At 36.7% G+C, this 26,915-nt stretch overlaps 2 protein-coding genes across 10 annotated transcripts in view; both read right to left on the bottom strand.

Annotated features, from left to right (window-relative positions):
- Positions 1-18,707, bottom strand: part of st3gal4 (ST3 beta-galactoside alpha-2,3-sialyltransferase 4) — a 66,317-nt gene extending 47,610 nt beyond the window's left edge. For 2 of the 9 annotated variants that reach the window (XM_067389606.1, XM_067389598.1), the window contains exon 1: positions 17,375-17,747. The gene's annotated coding sequence lies outside the window, so the exon portion shown is untranslated. Of the gene's footprint in view, positions 1-4,794; positions 4,815-17,215; positions 17,237-17,374; positions 18,014-18,642 lie in introns of those variants that run through there. The other 7 variants (XM_067389599.1, XM_067389604.1, XM_067389605.1 and 4 more) reach the window with 7 other exon arrangements.
- Positions 18,708-18,736: 29 nt separating this feature from the next.
- tirap (toll-interleukin 1 receptor (TIR) domain containing adaptor protein) lies at positions 18,737-26,915 on the bottom strand. The gene is made up of 4 exons (XM_067389608.1): positions 26,862-26,915; positions 26,518-26,575; positions 24,343-24,954; positions 18,737-20,178 (listed from the first exon to the last, which is right to left on the bottom strand). Exons 2-4 carry the CDS (start codon positions 26,546-26,548, stop codon positions 20,120-20,122), a joined length of 702 nt encoding a protein of 233 aa, XP_067245709.1. The 5' UTR covers positions 26,549-26,575; positions 26,862-26,915; the 3' UTR covers positions 18,737-20,119.

Raw genomic sequence — 26,915 nt, 5'->3', positions numbered from 1 at the left:
CTTGTTGGAAGTTAAACCTTCGGCCCAGTCTGAGGTCCTGAGCACTCTGGAGAAGGTTTTCGTCCAGGATACCCCTGTACTTGGTCGCAATCATCTTTCCCTCGATTGCAACCAGTCGTCCTGTCCCTGCAGCTGTAAAACACCCCCACAGAATGATGTTGGGACTGTATTAGACAGGTGATGAGCAGTGCCTGGTTTTCTCCACACATACCGCTTAGAATTAAGGCCAAAAAGTTCTATCTTAGTCTCATCAGACCAGAGAATCTTATTTCTCACCATCTTGGAGTCCTTCAGGTGTTTTTTAGCAAACTCCATGTGGGCTTTCATGTGTCTTGCACTGAGGAGAGGCTTCCGTCGGGCCACTCTGCCATAAAGCCCCGACTGGTGGAGGGCTGCAGTGATGGTTGACTTTCTACAACTTTCTCCCATCTCCCGACTGCATCTCTGGAGCTCAGCCACAGTGATCTTTGGGTTCTTCTTTACCTCTCTCACCAAGGCTCTTCTCCCCTGATAGCTCAGTTTGGCCGGACGGCCAGCTGTAGGAAGGGTTCTGGTCGCCTCAAACGTCTTCCATTTAAGGATTATGGAGGCCACTGTGTTCTTAGGAACCTTAAGTGCAGCAGACATTTTTTTGTAACCTTGGTCAGATCTGTGCCTTGCCACAATTCTGTCTCTGAGCTCTTCAGGCAGTTCATTTGACCTCATGATTCTCATTTGCTCTGACATGCACTGTGAGCTGTAATGTCTTATATAGACAGGTGTGTGGCTTTCCTAATCAAGTCAAATCAGTATAATCAAACACAGCTTGACTCAAATGAAGGTGTAGAACCATCCCAAGGATGATCAGAAGAAATGGACAGCACCTGAGTTAAATATATGAGTGTCACAGCAAAGGGTCTGAATACTACGGACCATGTGATATTTCAGTTTTTCTTTTTTAATAAATCTGCAAAAATGTCAACAATTCTGTGTTTTTCTGTCAATATGGGGTGTTGTGTGTACATTAATGAGGAAAAAATTAACTTAAATGATTTTAGCAAATGGCTGCAATATAACAAAGAGTGAGAAATTTAAGGGGGTCCATAGAATACTTTCCATACCTACTGTATACTGAGGAGAATACTAAACCATTTGTCATGTATAGGCATAATATAGCCTATTCCGCGCTCAAGCGCACACATAAAGCTTGACACAAAGCACCAGCAAAATAATGATTATAAATGGCAAGTAGCAAGGATACATTTAAAAAAAAAGTCAGCTTTCTGAGTCAGTGTCAGCTGCAAAGACGAAGTTGACGATGCTGACTCGTCATCTCCGCAGTATAGTGAACACGCCTATAGAGAGAAATGCACCTTTCATACAAACTACATCAGCATAGAGTATTTATTATGAATTTGAAATGGTTCTTTTAATTAAAAGTAGATATTTAATTATTTCTATAGATATATTTCTCACGTCTGTGAGGCAAGTAGCCTGTACGCTGAGTTTCGGTTCATTTTTGAGACACGCTCCAGTTCAGGGAGACCGAGACGTTTTCTTGTTATTATGAGTTTACACAAATAAAAATAGACCCTTTCTATAAATATAGACAGTTTCGAATTATGTATTACTCTTATCTGTATGACAAACAATGACAGAGTATTTTAAACATGTAGAGTTGACTGAGTGGACCAGGTAGTCCGAGCTGGTGTGATTGAGTGCAGGCGAGGACTAATTTGCATTTTAATATTTTAGGCTTGTAAATAATGTGAAGAGCATGTAAATAAGCAAGCAAAAAGCAATAAATCAGAATGTTTATGCTACATTATCAATACTACATTATCACACGCATTTAAATTAATTTATCTGCAGTTTAACAGTAAAGTTTAAGTAAATACATATGAGAGAAAGCATAAAAATAGCTATGACCTGACTGAAAATGGAATCCAATAATCTTGATAGGCTTGAGCTCACAGCTCCGCTGTTTACCCTATTTCACCTTGGCTCTGCGTTCAGACACAGACAACCTTCAGCAGTCAGAGCAAAGTCGTTGTGTGTCCCAGCATGCTGAGCATTAAAGAGCCTTCTCTGAAACATGTGATTCTAAGTGAGAAATAATTAACTCATTTGACATTAACAAGCAAACACGAATTTGAATTTGCGAACATGAATTTGCAAATTAGCCCCGCCCCCACTCAGTCACACCAGCTCGGTCTACCTTATCCACTCGGTCAACTTTAGTAGACGCCAAACAATGGCAAGTGGAAATATTGGGCTGATTCAGCCATATATGTTTGAACCAGAAACTGATTCAGAAGAAAGAGGAAGAGCTAATTACACAGGGTCAAGTTGTATCAGAATGTTAATGCGTTTTATGTATCACTCTCTACAGCGTCAGACACATAACGGTAATTGATAGGATTACCCTTTGGCTTGACTTCGTAATCAAACAGCTGATAATGTGTTGCTAATGTTACACAAACCATGTTCCCATTCACCATCTGCTTTCTAAAAATCAGCATCCTTAGAAACACTTTGAAAATCATAGAGAGTCTGTGGAGAAAGTTCATCATAAAATCGTAATATATACATAATTCACCCGCTATATTGCTATATACCCAATTTTTCCTGTACCTTCCTAAAAGTGTTCCTGTGCTAACTGCGGAAAAGCCCCACCCAGCACACTGACATGATTGGTCACATGTCTATGATGGTAGGAAACGAGTGGTTTCAAACTGAGTTTTTGAGGCTTTGGTACTCTGCAGTTTTAAAGAAATATACTCAGCAATGGTGTTGACTGATGAATTTGAACATGGTTTGTTTCATGCAGCACACAGACATATAAACAATTTGATTTTCATCACAGAATTCTCATTTGAAAATAAAAGAAGTCCATTAATGAAGTGTACCAGACATACATATCTTCTCCACACATTTTTAGATGTTTAAACTAATATAACCCAACTAAATCTCCTAAATAACCCAACTTTAACATCAATCCCATCCCCAAATTGTGCACCTAACCCCATCACATCAAGCCTTCTATTCTGTTCTGCACGCTTCCCATGTTAAAAACACAGAGGCGCATTCAAGGTGCTTCTAATGAGCTCCACATGCTGCAAGGCAGGGAGGCCACGATCCCCACACAACCTCTAAAACAATGATGGTCTGTGTGGCAAACGGAGGGCAAATAGAAAAAAGGGTGTTGGTAGGTTAGTGGTACAAAGTGTGTAGCTTGTCAAATTCTCATGTGTGAGTCGAAGCATGTAATGTACCTGCTTGATAAATGTTTTTGTTTTATTTTTTTCCCCCTCACAGTTCACTGACAAGGTTTGTACTGTAAATATGCTCGACTATTAAAGTTGGGATGAAAGAGTTAGACATGCACCGATTGCAATTTTCTTGGCCGATTCCGATATTTTTGTTAATGTGATCTGCCGAAACTGCTTGTTGCCAATTCCGATTTTCTTTTTAAGACCTATAATTGACAGCATATACAAACAAAAATCTACTTTTCTTCAATGCAAAGTTTTATTTTCATACAAAAAAAAAAAAAAAAAAGAGTACAAGTCAGTAATTGAATAAGAATAAATAAGCCTGTCGCAATAATGAATATATCGACTTATTGCGCAATATATGTACATGACCTCAATAATTTTTAGTGACACAATATATCGCCCATTATGTTTACGTGATAATGAATGTCACCAACATTTTGCCGATCATGCAGTTATCTGCAGTTCCTTCACAGAGCAGTCATTGACAAGTGAAAAAAGGCGTTATTTGAGGCGATAAAGTTTTTTGCTGACAATTACAGACAGTTTGGAGGAACAAGTCCAAATGCTCAACACAGTTTGGAGGAACAAGTCCAAATGTTCTCGATTCCAAAGCCACAATCCACTGTTCCGGTGCAAATATAAATGTCACAGACAAAATATTGCACACTGACAGCTAGCGTTAAGGCCATTTCGCAGCAGTTGAGACTGCAGTTTTTCAATTGTATTTCTATGTAAACAGACATGTTTGACCGTTGTGCTCGTATCTATTGCAGCATCTCATGTGCTGTATCATAATCATGTGGCGCTTAAGAAAAAAAATCACGCCTCTAGAAAAATCATTTTAGCAGTAGATATGGCCTTGAGGCATCTTTGCCTTTGTGTTTTCAGCAATAGAATAAAAATCTGTAAATGGAAAATCTCCATAGTGCCTTTTGTGCATTTGGAGTTTTTTTGTTTTATTTTTTACTTGTTACTTTGCACTTTTTTAGAAAACATTTACCAGTTTTTTTTTTGTTTTTTTTTTTTAAGAATATTAAATTTTTTGATCCTTCATTTCCATGATCTAAAGAATTAAATGGTTGTTGTCTTTTGAAAGTGTGTAGGCCTACTTGCATTATAAAGCTGTTATATTATGATTATATTCAGTGGCATAAAAAGGTCTTGAAATTACAATAATATAATTTATCGCAATTATTTCTGGAATAATATATCGCACAACAAAAAGTAATTATTGTGACAGTCCTAAGAATAAATAAACAAATTGCAGACAAAAGCACAAATACAATAAAGAGATATGAAAAAGTTTTTCAGGTTAAGTAGGTTTTTATTCAGGTAAGAAATTCTACACAAATAAAGTAATCAAATGTAAAATAACACTGGATAGTCTTCATTGTAAAAATTAAATACAGATTAACGCTTACAATTAAAGTTATAAAACTTATTCAGTCTAGAGCAGAAAGTGATTTTCACTGTCTTTTGCTTTCTAATTAAAGGGATAGTTCAACCAAAAATGAAAATTTGATGTTTATCTGCTTACCCCCAGAGCATCCCAGATGTAGGTGACTTTGTTTCTTCAGTAGAACACAAATGATTTTTTTTAACTCCAACCGTTGCCATCTGTCGGTCGTATAATGCATGTCAATGGTAACACAATCTATAAGTGTAAAAAAAAAAACATGCACAGACAAAGCCAAATTAAACCCTGCGGCTCGTGACGACACATTGATGTCCTAAGACACGAAGCAATCGGTTTGTGTGAGAAACCAAACAGTATTTATATCATTTTATACCACTAATACACCACTATGTCCAAGTTCCTTGAGTGTGCGCACGGCATCCGGTGCGTGAGGTGTGTACGCGCTCTGACGTAGTTTACGCAAGCGCTGGAAGTGATCTCTCGTGCGTATATGTCACTCATTGTTTACACAGTGCACAAACATTGTAGGTACGATGGCTGATCAAAATGGTACTTACTTGCGCTTATCCGGATTGTTCAAACCGACTTAAAACTAAAATATTATGTTCTCTCATGCAAACTCATTCGGGAGTGTTGACTTTCCACGTATTCCCAACTTCTGAGCCTGCTCGCCTTAACTTATGGTTGATTGCTCTTTGGCAGGATATCAACACACCTATTACTGTACTAAAGTTGTTGAGGGTCTGCAGCGATCATTTTTCCCCAGATGATTTTACATATCCAGGAGAGGATCACGTATGACTTTAACCATCAGCTGTGCCTATGGTTTTTCACATCTAACTGAGGTATGTGAACAAGATCTTTGTATGTGTCCTTTTTATTTGTAAAGCTGCATGTGGAGCTTTACAGACAGCAAGCATGAAGCAAGCTTTATGAAAAGTAACAAAATAAAATAAAGTTTTGATGTAATAAAACCATGTTTTTGAGCCAGTGCACACTCAAGGCAGTTGGACATTGTTCTGTATTAGAGGTAAAAAATTATATAAATGCTGTTCGGTTTCACGAGCCACAGGGTTTAATTTGGATTTGTCTGCATTTTTTTTTTTTTTTTTTTGACTCTTATAGATGGAGTTCCCATTGACATGCATTATACGACTGAGACTACAACGGTTGGAGTTAAAAATCATCATTTGCGTTCTACTGAAGAAACAAAGTCACCTACACCTTGGATGCCCTGGAGGTAAGCAGATAAACATCAAATTTTCATTTTTGGGTGAACTATCCCTTTAACATGACAGACAATAGCAGGAATATTGGACTGCTGTCACTTTAAGAGCTTATGCACTGACCCAATATACTGTTACACAACATTATGTTCATTTTCTCAACTATTTAACTTACCAAAACTGACTGTGTTTAACTGAATACTCGTCAAGACGGACATTTTGACCTAATTTTTTATGTATTTGACCATTTAAGTGCAGTAAGCCCCTCATTTTGGGACTTGTGACTTGAGAATGAGAAGCGGTTTGTGCGCTAGAGCTGCAACTAACGATTATTTTTCCGATTAGTCGACTAATCTAACGATTATTTTTATTTTTTTATTAATTTAGTGTTCTTTTTTTGATTAGCTAATGAATCATTTGGATAACTTTACAAAAAAAATACAAGTACAACTTCTAATATAATATTTCAACTTTTACTTTTTTTTTATTTTTTTCAACTGACTGACTTCTCAGGTGATTTATGAGCTTCTACAACTTTTGACCTCCTAACTGAACTCCTTTCCACAAACTGATCATAGAAATAAAAACAGTAAATAAAAATGGTAACACTTTACAATAAATGCAACCATAAATCGCACTCTCTCAATATTCAAAGTGCAAATAAGACCATTTTTTTTCTTTAATACAGAGCTAAGAGATTGTTACAACTACACTGCCCAGCCTAAGATAGCTTTAATATTGAGACATATCTGCATTCATCAGAAATCTTGTTTGAATGCGCCCACGCGTTTACTTTCACTTTCACGATGGCGCATACTCTGTGAATGTGGAGCGGCGGCGACAGTTATCCAACTGAATTACATGCTTTTTATTTAAATACAAAGCAAAACGACAGTGGAGGCGTAATGTAAACGTAGCGTTGGCATATTCTTTCCTAATCATCCTAACACTGTCATGGCAATATCACGAGACTACTTTTTGCCTCGACGAGAAATCTCATCACATTTTAATCTCGCGTCACACCCCTAGTGCTCGTGCATCACAGTTGTGCTGCCGCGGTACACCATCTCGGTTTTGCAAAGGGAACAAGGACCATTTTATTTGGCCTCTGTTTTAAGTATTCCCATACTTTTGATAATCGTGGTCTAGGTTTTTGTGATAGAACAGAACTTTCTCCATTCCCAGGAGCAGAAGCCGCCATTACGCGAGATGAATGTAAACAATGTGACGCGTCGACGCATTTCACGCACGTCGATGTATTTTCGTAGTCGATGTAATCGATTACGTCGACGCGTCGTTGCAGCACTATTGTGCGCTCCACTAATATAGATCAGTGGTGTGTGCGGTCTTGGTGCGAGCGAGAAACCTGCGCAATGACTAAAAATATGCACAACACAAGCACTATTTAACCAGGGTGAATGAGACGAGCAACTGAGAGGAGGCGGGTGTGTGTCTCTTCGCTGTTGGAGAGAAGAGAGCGAGAACACACAGCTGCTGTTGGCAACAAAATCCGGTTATCGGTTCGGGGCGTTCATGTGGAAAATCGGCCAATTCCGATACCTGGCCGATCGAACAGTGCATCTCTAAAATAATTTAGATACAGATAATTTAGCACAGTACCAGTACATTTATTCGAATGCATTAATGAGAGAGCGATTGCGTGAGTGAATTAGTCACACCGTCTCTCCATTAATTGTGAAGCACTGGGTTTTAAGTAGTTACTTTAAAAGTAGAAAAATATATGCTATAACTTTTGAGTTTCTAAGCTACTTTAGTGATAAATCACAAGACAGCATTGACGAGTTTCTGCGCTCTTCACGTGATGTGTAGCTACTGCCTGTATGAGTGTCCGTGTGCCTCGACGTATCAGCGCAGGTAGCTCAGTATAATAATACACATCCGATGGTCTAAAATTGCTTGAATGTCCAAACTGGCAAACCTTGAAACACAAAGTTCAGTGAAGATGCAAGTAAAGCTTCAGGGAACGCACACTGTCAGAGACGCGACGCGGCTTGGCTCTCTGCGTCACAGAAAACAACTCACGAGCACTGAAGTGAGATGTTTTCCATGTTGTTCTTGAATGGTGTAAAATCACTTGAATGTTCAAACTGGCAAGCCTTTAAACATACAATTGACAAACTTTTGTGCGGGCGCAAGCCTTACTTCAGGGCTCACGCACTGTCTGTCTGTGTGTGTGACTGCGTTTGAGTTCGCCTCAGTGTTGCTTCCATGCCACTGACTGGACGGTGTGACTACACATGCGGTAGTGTGTTTTTAAGGGAAAACTATTAACAGGATTAAAAAAAACAAAATAACTGACATGGGAAAATTATGTCGATTAGAGGTTCTGAATTTTGGTTTTGATTACTTTTCGATCAATAATCCAACCCTAGCTTACTTTCTGGCAAGGTTCATTTATGAACTTATGAAAAAACACTATCACAGTAACACTGTTCATTCAAAGTTATCAGGTCGTTCTTAAAACGTCAGCACAAACACGTTATTTACACATTGTGTAAAATGTTTTAGTTGGACTTGTTACTACTTGTTTCAGAAATTTGAAAAATAAACTTCCCAAAATGTTTTCAGAATGAGAATGTTTTCTTCTGGGAATGAACACGTCACAATATTCCTCATTTAAATAATTCCCGCCCAAGGCATATGAAAAAAGGAAGCAGGGCCTGGTTGAGTTAGTAGTGTGTTGAAACAGTCGGTTATGGTAAGGGGCGGGACATTTCCCAAACACGCTTGAAGCACTTGACCAATCACAACACACTGCCACACTGCTCTAGCCAACCAATCAGAGCACATTGTGTTTTTCAGAAGAAGGGGCTTCACAGAGACAGGAACTAAACAGAGCGTTACTGACAGACTGGGAAGAGAGGAGATGTCAAATATGAGAATTTTTTGAGTATGCAAGCATGAAAACATATTCTAGTAGAGCCCAAAAACAAAATCAAGATTAAAAAAAAATAAAAAATGTGATACATCAAGTAATCATGTAAGTAATCAGCAAGTAATCTGACTTGTTAACATGCCTTAAAGGGATAGTTCACCCAAAAATGACCATGAAGTTGTTCCAAACCTGTATGTCTTTCTTCTGTCTGTTGAGTGCAAAAGTAAATATTTTGAAGGATGTGGGAGATCAAGCAGTTGACAGTAATCACTAACTTCCATAGAATGGGAAAAAAAAAAAAAAAAAAAAATGCTATGGAAGTCAATGACTACCGTCAACACTTTGACTACCCACATTCTTCAAAATATCTTCTTATGAGTAAATGATGACAATTTTAATTGAACTGTCCCTTTAGCATATGGCTGCTCAGGATGTGAAAATCTTACAAAAGTCACTGAAACAAGAAATGGAAGTTGAAATGTCACACACTGACATCTTCTGGGTAAATTCATGAGAAAAACCCGACTGCACTACTATCTCACAAAACCATGCACTGCTTGGCCCTTTATCAGCAGAATGCTGCACTGAACTCTTTGCTTGGGAAAAGGCCATTTGACAAACTTGTGACTCTTCTTGAGCAAAACAAAACCACGCCCGAATGCCTCTGTGCATCAATGTAAGCATAACATTAAAGGAGAGGTTGATCAGCTTTTTTCGAAGGCTTGATTGTGTTTATGGGGTGCACTGTAACATGCTTTGTGTTTTCTTAAAAACACATTATTTTTCACATATTTTACCTTTATTCTACACCACAGTTTCCCTTCTCCTAAAATGCTCTGTTGAGTTCCTGGCTCTATGAAGCCCCTCCCTCAGAAATACACAATGGGCTCAGATTGGTTACCTGGCCCAGTGTGTCGTGATTCGCTAACCGCCTAGCGCGCGTTGTCCGGAAAATTACAGTTGCATCTGCTCCGGTGTATTGTGAACAACGGTGTCAGTACTGCCTTATGAATTTTAGCCCAAATCAGACCCTTCTGTAACAAATGATTCCTCAAAGGGATTATGTGATTAAGGACTTCAGCCGTTTGTTGTAGTCCTTAAAAAGCGACTTCTTTAAAAGAAAATACCTCCCTTTGAATTGAACATTGAGCAACTTTGCAGATGTTGTTTATGCTCAAACAGCAACATTACACACTAAAGTTAAAAAAGTAAAATCATAAATCAACCACCCCTTTAAGTGAATGACTTTATGATAATTTGCCTACAGTGTGGCAATGTTCAAATCTCTCAATGTGTGTACTGTAGGTGTGTGATCGCATTAATCCTCAAACTAAGGCATAGATCTGAAACTCTATTCTTTTAACCACATAAAACACTACTGTCAAAATCCAGCTTGCAAACTTTCTTTAGCATTATAACACCTTACAAAGACAGACGTCATTTGAGCAATAACAAGGATGTAAAAGCTTTACGTGGAAGAGCCACCTCAAACATCCTGTCTCAAACCGTAAGGACTAGAGACTTAAAACGTGGCCATATTATAGGTCTCAATTTGGGGAGAGACTGACAGGGTATGACCCCAACTGGCCAATGGTGGCGTTACAGCGATCAAAAGCATGAAACTGCTCATAACTGCTAGAACATTTGTCCCAGACTCAAGTGCCTTATAGCGGCACTTATAACCTTGGCTCAAGACAAACAAAACGTATATCTCGGATTTCATTTGCGCCTGGAAAAAATTGAATTTTGTCCAAAACCTTGCAAACTAGACAGATTGGAACCAAACCAGTGCAGAAATGTTCTCTGGAGACTGAATATTAAAAGTTATCAAAAGCAAACTTGAAATTTTGATTCACGGTCGCTAAAGGGCACCAAAACTTTTGAAATGGGCGGGGCCACTTTACTAAAATGGCTATAACTCTTGAACGGATTGAGATATTTGCACCAAACTTGGGACACACGTGTGGGGGCTCAGTCTGTGGTCACAGTACAAAAATCAATGTGACTGGACACTTGGTGCCACTATAACATGAAAAAACAAACAAACATCAAAACAGCTATAACTATGCAACCTTTAGTCCGATTGACTTGAAATTTGGCATGCAGTGTCTTGGTCTAAGGAGCCATGCTTGTCTATGAGGACATATCTCGAAAAACATGACCGCCATCAGCCAGTGAAGTTTGAGCACCTATTAGACAAGGTTAACAGAGGCCGATCGGAACGAAACTAGGTTTCGGCTAATGGTCCTAGAGGTCTATGAGAATTTTGAAAGACATCGGCCACTGAATGACACTAACGAGTTTTACGCCTCTGTAATCACATGGTGTTTCACACATACATACAACATTCATATCAATTGATAGATCTCCTCATACTGAACAACTTTGCCTCAAGAACCATTGCTGTCAATCAAATCGATCATAATTAAATCTTCGCAATTATGTAAAAAACCTACTTTTTCCCGCCCGATTGGAACCAAACCAGTTCAGTACAATTCTCTCGACTCTCTAGATCAATAATTATCAAAAAGTTTAACTTTACCCTTTGGGTATCTATAACAGGGTTGTATACAAAAGGGGCATGGCAAAATATATTCAAAAGCCTATAAATCCCAAACGAATACTCTGAACTTCACAAAAATAAGTAAGCACATATGATTCTAAACAAGCATGCAAACTTTTTGGAGATCGGATCATAGGTAGCGTTATAACTGTGAAAAAGCTTTACAAACCATATATATTACATTGCCTGCATTGGCTGTAAAAGGTATTTTCCATCTATGATCTAAGTGGTTACATGCTTGCTAAATAAAACATAATACCTTTTTATGCATGTACTTCTAGGCCTTAAAGCGCTCGAACCCCGATAATTGCTGCTCGCAGCTATATTTTGTAAATACTATTGCTGTTTACTTTAGCTTTTAATATACGGTTTTATCCTTAATAAAGCTTTGGCACAGCATAATACATGATTGTGTTGTAGCATTTTTGTAGAGTAATTGTTTAATTTATAACAGTAACAAGTGTTTTTCTATAAACAAATCTCAGTGTACTCGCACACTATTTTTATAAAAAAATAAAGAAAGAAACTGAATTACAGGATATTAATCAGAAGACAAAGCTTTATAAATGCAAAAAATCTATGCATTTCATATAATCATTCTAACAAATGATTCCTCAAAGGGATTATGTGATTAAGGACTTCAGCCGTTTGTTGTAGTCCTTAAAAAGCGACTTCTTTAAAAGAAAATATCTCCCTTTGAATTGAACATTGAGCAACTTTGCAGATGTTGTTTATGCTCAAACAGCAACATTACACACTAAAGTTAAAAAGTAAAATCATAAATCAACCACCCCTTTAAGTGAATGACTTTATGATAATTTGCCTACAGTGTGGCAATGTTCAAATCTCTCAATGTGTGTACTGTAGGTGTGTGATCGCATTAATCCTCAAACTAAGGCATAGATCTGAAACTCTATTCTTTTAACCACATAAAACACTACTGTCAAAATCCAGCTTGCAAATTTTATTTAGCATTATAAAACCTTACAAAAGACAGACGTCATTTGAGCAATAACAAGGATGTAAACGTGGAAGAGCCACCTCAAACATCCTGTCTCAAACCCTCACAGCAAATGCATTACAGCGCAACTGCCTTCCAATACACTGATAAACACTGTAATGCAATCTAAAATGCCTTTAAGATCTTGAGTGAACTGCTAATTACTACATAGCATTTACATACACTGTCAAATCTTAGCCAGAAGCCCACATACTGATGCAATCAGGCCCTGACTTTCATAAGGGGAAAAGAGGGGAGAAGCCTTATGTAAGAAACATTGTGCAAGCGCATCTTCTCACATGAGCACGTAAAAAAATACTTATTGAAACAAATGTTTTAATGAGTTACAAACTCTGAAAGGTTTTGACAAGTAACGTTTGTCTGATATCCACCTTATTTTACAAGCTTTTTTCTGTGAATGTGTGAGACTTCTAAATAATCAGCTGAAATAAGAAGTAAATAACTAGCAGAATAACAATGTGAAGTAAACGTAAAACTGAATACAATAATTAAAATAATATCATAAGAAATACTATTAAGCAGCATAAAGACAGCTTTTGTACAGTTAAAATAACTGGAACAACCTAATTTATATTCTTATGTTAAAATTAAAGTGTTAGTTCACCCAAAAATTAAAATTATCCTATGATTTATTCACCCTCAAGCCATCCTAGGTGTATATGACTATCTTCTTTCAGAAGAACACAATCAGAGATATATTTAAAATGTCCTCCAAGGTTTATAATGGCTGTGAATGTGGGGCTGCATTTTGAAGTAAAAAAAATAATGCATAAAAGCAATCCAACTCCTGTGGGTTAATAAAGGCCTTCTGAAGCGAAGCGATGCATTTTTGTAAGAAAAATATCCATATTTAATACTTTATAAATTCAAATAACTAGCTTCCGTCGGACAACCGTACTCAGAATACACAAGTCGATTTGTAGCAGAAGAGTATCCTTAGACCTGACGCATGACGTAATGACGAACGCAGAGGAGCAGAGGATAGAGCAAAACAAATCACCAGTCACGGATTATAAGTCTAAAACAATACTTTTTAAATAGAAATGTCGGAGGATTTCGATATAAGATAAGAGGAGCTTACAGTTGTTGCACAGCCCTGTTTGTTTGAACCGCGAGAGATGTCTAAGCTTACGATAATCCTACGTCTTGTGTCATACATCGCATCACGGGTTACTCGTTAGACTTCACTACAGTCGTTCACCGGAAGCTAGTTATTTGAATTCATCAAGTTTTGAATATGGATATTTTTCTCACAAAAACCCATCGCTTCACTTCAGAAGGCCTTTATTAACCCCTTGGAGTCGTATGGATTACTTATTTTTAAGGATGGATCCATTATTTTTTACTTCAAAATGTGGCCCTCCATTTACTGTCATTATAAACTTTGGAGGACTATATGATAAAGGATATTTTTAAATATATCTCCGATATATACTGAAAGAAGATAGTAATATACACATAGGATGGCCTTGAGGGTGAGTAAATCATGGGATAATCTTCATTTTTGGGTGAACTAACACTTTAAGGTGGATACAGTAAGAATGACTCTGGGATAATAATGTCAAGGACCGCAGATAATAGTATTATTATAATGATAAATCAATAATAAAAATCAACAAATCAACTTTACATTTATGACAAAAAGAGTTACAAACCTTATACAGGGAGTGCAGAATTATTAGGCAAGTTGATTTTCTGATCATATTTTTTTTCCAAGCACATTTTACCAATTCCAATCCACATCAATCTTAATAACTACTATTAATATTGTTTTTAATAATTTATAAGTGATATATAATTGTTCATGAAGGCTGGAAATGAAAAATGCCCTATATTCAGGTGTGCAGAATTATTAGGCAGGTTTTCTTTTACAGATAAAATGAGCCAAAAAAGAGATTTAACTCAGACTGAAAAGTCAAAAATTATTAAATACTCATGAGAAGGACGCAATACTAATGCAATACTAGAAATTGCAAAGTTGAAGCATGACCATTGGACAGTGAAATGCTCATTGGGTCAGCGGGGTCATACAAAAACAGCTGGAGAAGCAAAGACACGTTAACTGCAAAATAATTAAGAATTAAGGTGAAGAATTAAGTGTGAAACCATCAGGAACCCTTTAGTCTCCAGCGCCACCATTTCCCAGTACTGAAACCTACCTGAGTCTTCAGAAGTGTGAGGTGTCAGGATCTCAGAGACTTAGGTTAGGTGAAGAATCCTAAAAAATGACCCGCTCTTAATAAGAATCACAAGCTGAAGTGTTATAAAGTACATGAAGACTGGGTTTTTATAGGCCTTATAGACGGACAGCTTGAGAGTGACTCCTGAAGGACCAGCACCACATCCTCTTGTACCACTGTTTGAGGAATTTATCTTCCAGAATCTGGCAGTAAGTTTTGGAAGATAATTTAGTCCATCTCTGCAAGATGGACATTTCAGGATAAGAGATGGACTAAAAGTGAACTCCCACACCTTACTGCCAGATTCTGGAAGATAAATTCTTCAAACAGTGGTACAAGAGGATGTGGTGCTGGTCCTTCAGGAGTCACTCTCAAGCTGTCTGTCTATAAGGCCTATAAAAACCCAGTCTTCATGTACTTTATAACACTTCAGCTTGTGATTCTTATTAAGAGCGGGTCATTTTTTAGGAGTATTTAATCATTTTTGACTTTTCAGTCTGAGTTAAATCTCTTTTTTGGCTCATTTTATCTGTAAAAGAAAACCTGCCTAATAATTCTGCACACCTGAATATAGGGCATTTTTCATTTCCAGCCTTCATGAACAATTATATATCACTTATAAATGATTAAAAACAATATTAATAGTAGTTATTAAGATTGATGTGGATTGGAATGGGTAAAATGTGCTTGGAAAAAAAATATGATCAGAAAATCAACTTGCCTAATAATTCTGCACTCCCTGTACTTACATTTTACTTGACATATTTGCATTGGTGCCAAACAAGCCTGTGTGCAAATCACCATCTTTTACATTTGGCTTGCAAAAAGCCATGGACAAATTTTTGACACCAGACTCAATTTCAACGGATTCACATTGCATTAAAGGGATGGTTCACCCAAAAAATGAAAATGATCCCATGATTTACCCATCCTAGGACGAACACAATCTAAGATATATTTAAAAAATATCCTGGCTCTTTTAAGGTTTATAGTGGTAGTGATTTTGAAGCCCAAAAAAAGTGCATCCATCCATAATAAAAGTAATCCATATGGCTGCAGGGGTTTATAAAGGCCTTTTGAAGCAAAGTAATAAGTTTTTGTAAGAAAAATATCAATATTTAACACTTTATTAACTTTCGATATAAGAGAGGAGGAGCTCGAGTTTGTTGCACAGCCCTATTCATTTGAACTGTGAGAGACGACTAAGCTTACAATACTCCTACAATACTCCTACAGCCTTCATCATTCATTGTGTCGGATTACTCATTTGGTGCAAGTCGATGATAATATGTCTCTGATTGTGTTCGTCTGAAAGAAGATAGTCATATACACTAGGATGGCTTGAGGGTGAGTAAATCATGAGATAAAAAGCAGCAGACCAGATAAACAGTTGCTTGGCCAAGATGGGAGAGTAGAACAGCATAACCTAGCTAAGACCGGAAAAACATACTAGTATGATTTCAGATTTTTTTCCTACATTGTCCTAGTTGTTATAAATCTGGTCTGTTGATTGTTTGGACACTTTTATGGCCAATCTGGGAGACCAACGATACAAGCTAAGACCATCTTAAAGGGTTAGTTCACCCAAAAATGAAAATAATGTCATTAATTACTCACCCTCATGTCGTTCCACACCCGTAAGACCTCATTCATCTTCAGAACACAAATTAAGATATTTTTGATTAAATCTGATGGCTCAGTGAAGCCTGCATAGCCAGCAATGATACTTCCTCTCTCAAGATCCATTGATGTACTAAAAGCATAATTAAATCAGTTCATGTGACTACAGCGGTTCTACGTTAATTTTATAAAGTGACGAGAATATTTTTGTGTGCCAAAAAAAAAACAATATCTAATACTGGGCGATTTCAAAACACTGCCTTAATGAAGCTTCGGATCTTTACGAATCGAATCAGTGGAGCACCAAAGTCACGTGATTTCAGCAGTTTGGTGGTTTGACACGTGATCCGAATCACTAATTCGACTCAAAAGATTAATAACGCTCCGAAGCAGAATTTTCCAATCGCCCATCACTAGAAACGGTTAAAAAGTCAGGGGGTTTGTTTGTTTCTTTGGCGCACAAAAAATATTCTTGTCGCTTTATTATATTAATACTGAACCACTGTAGTCACATGAACTAATTTAAATATGCTTTTAGTACCTTTATAGGTCTTGAGAGGAAGTATCATTGCTGTCTATGCAGGCCTCACTGAGCCATCGGGTTGAATCAAAAATATCTTAATTTGTGTTCCAAAGATGAGAGAAGGTCTTACAGGTGTAGAACGTGAGTAAAAAATGACATTATTTTCGTTTTTTGGGTGAACTAACCCTTTAAACCTGCAGATAAAAGCGTCAGGTAAATGACTGAACTCTAAACCAAAGACAACTTCATCACCAACTAACGGTTAGATATTGCATCAACAACTGGCAACAACGCGTTTAAAAATGTCTTACCCGATAAATCTTAGTTCTACATTACTAAAACTTATAAGAGAATGTTACTCTGTTACATTGGAAACAGTGTATCATTCTATGTTCTATGAGAGTAACATTCTATCTTACACTGGAAACAATGTTACATTCGGATGCTGCTGACAAAAAAAAAAAAAAAAATGATGTCAAAAACAATGTTAAGAATTGCTCAAAAACACTTACGTATTCTTCAACTCGAGGCCAGATGTAGACTGTGTCTCAAAACTTAGTGAACTTACTGCATAGACAGCATGTTTGGGCATCCTCAACATGGAGTCAGGCAGCGCACTAGATTTTGAGACACGGCTCAAAGAGCTGAACTTACTTGATAAATCAACTTACCAGTATGCACGTATATCGATGTAGATAAAAACACAATGATAGTCCGTAAAGTGCGAGTGGATTGTCGGGAGAGTCCCCCCACCCCTCTCCCCCAGATCAAGCGCGCTGTACTGTCACATCCTACGAGCAAAGTTAGGATATTAAGTGTGCGCGCACGGGCGTCTTTGCTCTTCAAATGGGAGGCGCCGTTAGATGACTTCACTGATTTCAGCGTCTCCTTGAAATGCCCGGAATGGAAACAATCGCTTCTTTTGTCTCCCCACAACATTAATATCTCTCGGTCGCTGTTTTCGAGAGGATCCTCCAGTGGGGTCACCATACATCACTGTACTGCACAGAGTGTACCCACTAAAGACTGTCCGCGGGCGCATGCGCAAACGCGAACGAGTGGTGGATGGATGTAAGAGAAAGTTCAGTAGTTCATGTTTTTGTGATGCGGGAAAGTGTACTTATGCATTCATTACATTTTCCGATGGACACGTTGTGTTGCTTCATAACTGGCTGTAATAGGTTGAATGCATTGGGACAACTTACCCCGTTATGTTCTCACTAAAGATCAAAGTGTTCTGCGTTTCATCCAGGGTAAACCTTTTTAATAGTGTTTTATAGCAAAGATACAAACTAACAAATAATATACGGTAACAACAAAGTGACACACGTATTGTTAGTTGTGGTTTACTAGCAGGAACTAACATAATAGCTAATGCAAAGTTTACACTCTAAAAAAAAAGAAGGAAATTATTCTTCAAAGACTGGTGGAGAAATTTGTTTTTTTTTTTTGTTTTTTTTTTTTTTCATTTTCCCAATGTCATGCCAAGTTCACTGTTTAATATTAGTTTATATGACTTGTGGTTAATGAGGCTCCCAGATTTCTAAAGACCATTATTAATTATAATGAACTGTATCTCGTTTGGTTACTATATGTTGTCAAAGCTATATCAAAATAATGTTTTTTTTATACTTATTACCTCAAGTCTTCTTTATATCTTATCATTTGGATATCTTATAAAATTAGCTGTTCAAAGCTTCAAAGGTTAAGTTTTCATGGTTAAAGGCCTACGATTAAAGTCACAACACTAAATTTAATTTTATATGAACATGATAAAGAGTTGAAGAGGGTTGTGGAAAAGTTGCTTTAGTCCTATCTATAAACTTCATTAAAACAAGATAAATTACCTTAAAAAAAATTTACGCATAAAAGTATTATCAATGTTCACAATTATGCCATTATTCACACACACACACCAATGCAATAAAAGACGACTTACCGTGTTTGTGAAAAATACTCAGCCTTCAAACCTTAAAAACTGAACAAAAGTGGGTGTTTGAATGAAATTGATTTATTTAGTTAATCATTTCATTGATATGTACAAGAAAAAAAGGGGGGGGAAAGGGAGATGCTATCCAGGGTGGTTTGGCAACATTATTGCGCAAGCCTTTACGTCAGTAGCTGGGAAAAACAACTCCATATTATCCAGAGTTAGAGTCATTTCTTCCATGCTGTTGTTGGACATGACTATAATAATCAGTCATCTTGGTTTCACTTCAGCAGGATGGCATGTGGTTGTATCCAATCATCTTGGGTTGCAGAAATTGTTAATCAACTTATAATTTTCTTATTACAGTCTCCAGGGGGCCTTGCTAAAAGGCCCAAAGATAAAAGTCCATGAATTGATCTGTCTCTCTCTCTCTCACACACACACACACACACACACACACAACGACTATCATGGATGCCAGCAAAGGTCTTAAAGGGATAGTTTATAATATATACGTGCATACACAAAAAAGAACATTGTATCAGAGCGGGCACAATTGTAAATGCACCATAATCTTATTTAATCCCCCAACACACTAGCTCTTTCCAAGTAAGCAGTAGATCCTCTACTGCAAGGTTTTGCAATTAACTTTGCATACTTGCACTTCTGCTTCTCTGATTTCAGCTGTGAACCTGCAGGGCAGCTACTGCATGACAAAGGAAAGTGTATAGTATTTAACAATGATCCAAATAGGATAGAAAATAAGGTGTGCAATAATATAGGTGATTTTTCAACCAATGTAATGTGAGCTTTGTTGAAACTGTGTTGAAGCCATATTTGCCAGTGGGGATTACGGCATGTGACATGCTATTTGCCAAGAACATTTAATCATAGATTTGCAGTTCTTTGAGGTGTCCTGTTGGTTTACATGGCATGTCCAAATAAGGCTTAAAATCATTCTGAAACCATTGAAATGCCTGTGAAACATCTTACTCGAGGCAAAGCAAAAAACAAATGCAATAATTGTGCTCTCTGTGGTTAAGATATTATCTGCATATAAAAAACATTCTTAATACTGATGAGTATTACAGTTAAGTTATTTCTGGAGCTGTTTGAATTTCCTTCTGTGCACATGTATGTATGTAAGCGTGGGTGGGTGTATTTGAATGAGAGAATCATTTTAATATAATTTTTTGTAGGGTATATTACATAAGCACTTTCTCTAATCTGACTATGACCTAAAATCAGAAAGGGAAAACGTATGTCTCATCATGCTTGAGCGCATGTATTGTGACTTTATATTGCCATCTAGGGCTCATTTCACAAGATATTTTTATTACAATATAAATTCTTCTTGGGTAACACCCATGCTATGGAAAACAAGAGGAGGAGAAACGGTACAACTTGGCTTGTTCGGATGCCACTTCTTGGAAGTGAAGTATATTGCCATTGTGGTCAATACAATGAATGTTGATTGAGTCTCTTCTCAGCTGTCTGACTGAGACGCATTGCTGGGCTTTTCCTTCTCACACATGTCCTTCAGATCTGTAAAAAAGAAACATGTTGTTGAGAATCTATATTCTGTTTCCAGACAAAGCATCTACTAAAATCAACGTGGGAAAGTTTGAAATATAAACATTCCCGTCTGGTTTACAGAAATTAGGCTTTATCTCTGATGGGAGAACTTTCTGGGCGCAGCAAAGCAGCTTTTTTCACTATACCGTATAAGAGAACAGAAACACCTTAGGAGAAAAGGTAAAACTTTTAATTAACAAATTATTGTAAGAAAATTGCACAAGTTGCGTTACTATTTCATGGTACTTTTTTGTCCTGTTCGGAACTTGACAGTATCACCATTCAGGAAGAGAGCATGTGGACATTCCTATCTCCTTTTGTGTTTTACAGAACAGGGGGGTATTCCAGAAAGCAGGGTTAACTTACTGTCACATACACCCTGAACTCTTGGTTGATTAACCCAAACCTTGCTTACTCGAGGTATGCTGGTTCCAAAAATGCGTCCGAGAGTAAGTTCAGCCAACCCAGAGTATGTTCCCGGTTAACACACAAGACATTCTCAACAGAGCGACGAATCGATGATTCACCATGGAAACAGACGCTAAGAAAATGCGCGCCATTCTACTTTATTCTTCTTCTTTTTGTTTAATGGCGATTTACATAACCTACTTGGTGCACATCACCACCTATTGGTTGGTTGTGCAATCATTTTTTAATCTTAATATTGTTTGTTTGATGCTAATTATTTAATATATATCACATATATGATATGTATTTTATTATAGAAATTATAGCATAGAAAATGTCCTGTTATAAAGGATAAAAAGCAGATCCATGTGTGAGATGACAATAAAATAAATTAATATATTAGAATTGAATAAACATTTATATATTGTATAACATTGTGTATATAACTGTAACTATATAACAAATTTAGATACATTAATATAACCATATTGATAATATAACATGCATCTGATATCCTCTTAAGCTAACTAACCCTTGAACATAACCTGCTCCGGAGCAGGTTATGTTCAGAGAGCAAGTTGCTATGGCTACTTATATACCCTAAAAGTTACCTCCGTTTTTGGAACCGAAAGTTGAGGTTATCCGCTTACTTACTCTTAAACATACCCAGGTATGTCACATAACCTGCTTTCTGGAATACCCCCCAGGTTTGCATCATGTCTGTTGATATACTTTGTATATGATGACATTTAAGGATAATAAAACATATTTTGTACTAGGAACCAATGAGCTGCTGCAACTGTCACGGTTGTAGCGTAAAGAAGAAGATGCAATACCAAAGGTGCTCTATTACATCCACCAACATAAGGAGATCGCAGGAGAAATACCGCTATACTACTTTACTACAAATACATTCAAAACCAGAGAGAAACATAGAGCAACCAAACTAGATGAACTAAACAAGCAACACCTGAACTGAATGAATCAATCAATGTGTTGCCAAGGAAACAAACAGGCATGAAACCATGAGAACAAGGATGGTTAACATATTAGAACTGAACAGTGGCATGAGGAGGACAGAAACAGAAGTAAACCAAACTCTAAACATGACAGTACACCCCCCTCCCAGTAGGGGCGTCCTTGTGCTAATAAGTCCAATAGGGGAGGGAGGGCAGGATAAGAATCCTACAGGGAGGTGCTGGCAAAACAGGAAGCCAGAGATGCATTAGAACGGACTCTGGGCTGAGCTCTGGGGCTGGAGCGGACTCTGGCTTGGTGGTCGTGACAGTCTTGGCTTGAACTGGAGCAGCCACATGTGTTCAGGATGGAACCGGATGATGAGTGGAACTGTCCTCCACAACAAATGCAGAACCACTCAACCAAAGGACATAGTTAATATAGTTAACACTTAACTTTAAAAAAAAAAAAGAAAACTGCATCGTGGTCAGTAGATGAGGAGCGGATCCATGATCAGTCTATAATCCCACCCAATTTGAAATGATATTAAACCGCAGTGGAAAAGCAAACTGAAGCAGGCCGTGCTGTACCGAGCCGAGCCGAGCCGAGTCGTACCACGCAGTGGAAAAGCGCCAATATCCTACCAAAGAAGTGCGGCTCTTACCGCGTGATAGAAACATATACAATTCATCATCCAGCCACTCCCAAAAAAACGCTCTAAATGTGTGCTTACTCCAGCTAACTTGACAGTAATATCCCAAAATTTCCTCAACATACTGATCCAGAGGCTGGCCGTTCTGCTGGATGGTTAGTAAGTGATCCTCTACCAATCTCCTTGATGCAGCCAAATCTTTTTGCTGGGTCTGGTATTCTGTCACATATTCTGTACTTTATTTAAATCCACCAACATAAACAAAGGAAATCACAGGAGAAATACTGCTATACTACTAAACAAAGAAACAAATAAAAAAAGAAGTAAAACAAACTCTAAACATGACAGCATCCTTTGTAGAAAAGCAGTGCACTTTAGCATCATTTTAAAAAGAGCTCTTATTACAGAAATAATTTACAGTACTTAACTGAGAACAGAATGCAATGTTTTCAGACACTTGAAAATGTATATTTTAATTTTATATTAAATGCAATTAGTTAGAGTGTTTTTGACCCACTTAAGTAGGACTTCAGTACATCTTATATATATATAATATATTATAATTACTTCTACTGTTGTTGAAAAATGGTTCAAATGTTTAAGTAAATAACACACTAGTTAAAAGTACTTTACATGCGCTTTAGTGTGTTAGTCAACACATCAAAATAAGTGAGATTCTTTAAAGCATGACAAAACATTATTAAAACAACATGATTTCAAATATACTTTAAAGCAAAAGCATTATTATGAAATGCACGTAAAAGTGTGTTAAGAAACAATCATGACTTCTCTTTAAGTCCACTTAAGTGGCATTTTATTTCATTAATATCTTCAAGTACACTTTTAATATACTTTAAGATAGGAAGTGCACTACAAGTAATTAAGCACACTTTTTTTTTGTTAAAAGTGTCAAAATTTCTGAATTTGATTTCCAGCACATGTTTTAAATTTCAGCCTGTTCCTCAAAGCTATCATCTGTAAGTTATTTAATATTTGGTTTCATGTTTTGATGTCTTTTATTTTGAATGTTGCTCATGTTTCCTCTTTATCCGGTCTTGTCATTCTAGTTCACTGTTTGTGGTTGATATGTCTTGTTATCTTGTTTCTAGTGTTTTGTCTAGTTTGATGTAAAGTTCTTCTTCTGTAAGGTTGTTTTGTGCTACTGATTTATAGCCATTTTTTATTTAATTATTCACGTATTCTCATCTTGTCTAGAGCTTTGATTAAATTTGGACCATTTTGCAATGCAATAAAGTGCATTCAGGATCACCACAACCTCAACTCTCCTGAGTGTCACGGTTCACTTTCATTCTATGCACAAAAAAAATAAATAAAATAATAATTAAAAAAAATAAATCATTTGATTTATTAAGAGATTTCTATTCTGTTGTGGAAATATGTCATAAAGGTTTCAAATAACATGCAATAGAGTGAATAATGACATAATTTAAATTTTAGGTGAACTGCATACTTTCCTACTATATCGTAGGTGAAAAACAGTATGTGACAAATAAAGTATCCCTGCATCCCAATGTGCATACTATCCACTCTATCCGCCCTAAATAGTATTGAATATTACTAGTGTCACATACTATTTAGGATGGATAGTATGCACATTGAGACGCAGGCCTTGTCCAAATTCACAACACTCATGAAAGAATTGGCAAAAAGTACCTGGATGACCTACTACTTCCGGTGACTTTCTGAAGCGTGCATTCGATTTGTGAATGGCAGTTGAAGCGACGGAACTGACGTGACGGTAGGTCACATGATAATGACAACGTGGTCATCCAGATTACATTCATACTAGACACATTCATAGTATACTAGAGCATACTTTTTAACGGTTGTGAAGTAAATATTCTTCAAAATAAGAGAGAATGCGATTTTTGGATGCAGTTTTAACATAAAATAATAAACTTGATGTGAGGCATATTTGCCAGTCATACATAAATATAACAGATAATATTTCTGCAAAAAAAATTGCATATTATTTGCATCTATTTGATTTTATTTAAATCATAATAATTTTATGCATTATCTCAATCAGCAATAAATATGTTAATTGTGAAAACTATTACTTTTATTCCATTAAACATACAAAATATTCTACTCACAATGAAGCACCGTGCTGTACACTTGAGTGTAGCCAAACTCTTTGTTCCTATTCAAATCCACAGTAAAGACAAAGCGCAGTTCCAGCGGGAGCTCCGATCTGGGCATGTTTATTACAGCAGGGATGATCCTCTGTGACATGGGCCCTTCAGACAGGGCCTGGTGCATCTGGTATAAGCACCATTCATCCTTCAGAAAGTCTGGAGTGACGAGCAGCACCCAGCAGTGGCTGTCGCGCACGGCCTGCAGGAGCTCAGTGGACACGGCGCCCCCTAGAGGACAGTCCCGTTCCTGCAGATAACAGCGTAGACCTTTAGAGGGCTCTTCAAGGAAAGAGGCCAAACTCTGTGCTAGATCAATGTCCTTCTCACTGTGACACAGACACACGTCATATCTGCGAGCTGAGCGGAAGGATGAGAAGAGCACAGAGGGCAGAAGCTGTTCTGAGGCTGACGGCTTCGCTGACGAGGAAGATTTTGAGGAAGAGGGAGAGGAGCGCACGGAGCAGCTGGATGTGCAGTTGGAGTTTCCAGATGAACACTTCTGAGAACATGTACATGGTTTGCTTTGGTCCAACTCATTAATTTGTTTTCCAAAACGCTGACGAAACCAGCCTGCAAAGAGATGAAGCATAATTAATAGACACGTTTTACGGTTAATTAATAGACTTCAAATAAATTATTTTAAAAAATCACGGCATCTTCATCACAGCACCTGTTAGTGGGTGGATATATTAGGCAGCGAGTGAACATTTTGTCCTCAAAGTTGATGTGTTAGAAGCTGGAAAAATGGGCAAGTGTAAGTATATACAGAATATATATATATATATATATATATATATATATATAATAAATATATATATATATATATCTATATATATATATATATATATATATATATATATATATATATACTCATCTATACTTATGGGCCATTCTACAGAATTGGTTCAAAATCAGAGTTGGAAACAACTTGAAAAATGTTTTGCATGTATGCAAATTGTATAATATCCAAGGTACATATTTCTAGTAATTGTGCAGTTAATTCTCATAATGTATTTTCAGAAAGTTATTGAATATTTTCCTCTCCCCAAATTTGTCACTACCGAAACACAATAATAAATCATTTAAAAAGAAGGGTTTCATTAGGGATATACTGAATATATATATATATATATATATATATATATATATATATTTTTTTTTTTTTTTTTTTTTTTTTTTGCTATTTTATTGAAAAAAAAGTTTTCACAGGTTAATCAATAACAATTGCAATTTTAATAATATTGCAAGTGTAAATTATTTGTTGTATTTTGAATCCAATCTTTCTTTGTAAAAGGCATAAAGTTTGTCATACTGATTTCAAAGTGAAGGATTCATTAGTTTTATTAAATATACATTGAACCAAACACTATCATAACATCTTAGTTTATAATTCAATATACTTTATTTTTGACAAAGCATCCCATGTTTCAGTCGTGACTGCACTTTTTTCACTGCCAAAACAATGATGCCACAACCAAAAGTTCACCACGTTTCGGTCATGACTGTTTCGGTAGTGAATTTTTAGATACTTTTGAGCCAAGTTTAAAGATGATAATCAGCACATGGTTATAATGCCCAAAAAAGTGTGCTTAACTGCAGAAAAAAAAAAAAAAAAGTTAAAGTTACGCACAGATTTTCAACACATTTACCTCAAAATGTATATAAATGTATATATATATATATATATATATTATATATATATAATAAAATAAAATAAATATGACTATAGTTGCTAAATGATATCAATTTAGATATATAGATAACATCCTGACATGCTTATATTGTTGTATTGGTGTTATAATATGTCCCACATTGACACAGCATTGCCCCATGTGTCTGTATGCAATATCCTGAGTGATAACTGTGTCTCACAGCTCAAAATAGTTTTATGTTAATTTAGCACCTGTTCAATAAGAGAAATGCAGTCCATTCGACTTTGATTCATGCAAATGAGAATAAACGCTGATTTCATTTGGGGGAATAGATGAAAATATTTCTTTTTTTGCTATCGTAATGTCAGTATCTTCTTGTGGTTCTGCTATAACAATCTAAAATCTTTATTTTTTGTCTTACATAATTGTTAACTTCTGCCTTTATCTATGATAGAGATCGCAACACGAAAATGAGACTTACCCATAATGCTGCTGACGCGGTTTTCCTCCATTCTCCTCCATCCTTTCAAGGATATAAACTACAACAGGCACAAACACAAACAATATTGTACACTATATCTCATCCAGTATACACAAAAGTAATGTTCATACAATAGGGGGAAAAATTGCATGATGTGCACAGTGTCATTTGTTTAATGTTAATATCGGTTCCACTTTTCCCTGGATCACTTTCACTTTTTACGCCTGAATAGTTGTACATTTGTGATTTTTATGAAGTAAACTGCAAGTTATTATTGTCATTATATCATATTCAAAGCACAGTTAACATGTAAAATGTAAGACAGTGTGGAGATCAGTACTTACAGTTGTTTTACGATGAAAAGCAAGAGCAGGTCCTCTGAGGCCACTGGTGCAGAA

This window comes from Chanodichthys erythropterus, chromosome 7 (assembly GCF_024489055.1).
Source record: "Chanodichthys erythropterus isolate Z2021 chromosome 7, ASM2448905v1, whole genome shotgun sequence".
Taxonomy (NCBI): Eukaryota; Metazoa; Chordata; class Actinopteri; order Cypriniformes; family Xenocyprididae; genus Chanodichthys; species Chanodichthys erythropterus.
Note: the sequence above shows the minus strand (reverse complement) of the source record. Positions and strands in the feature narration are given on the sequence as shown.

Bases quoted from the DNA above. Each gene is read 5' to 3' on its own strand.
- tirap (XM_067389608.1), bottom strand. From the start codon at position 26,548: ATGGAGGAAAACCGCGTCAGCAGCATTATGG. The intron at 24,955-26,517 runs GTAAGTCTCATT...ATCTCTTTGCAG, and splicing joins CCGCGTCAGCAGCATTATGG to GCTGGTTTCGTCAGCGTTTT. The intron at 20,179-24,342 runs GTGAGTAGAATA...TCTTTTTTACAG, and splicing joins GTACAGCACGGTGCTTCATT to ATCTGAAGGACATGTGTGAG.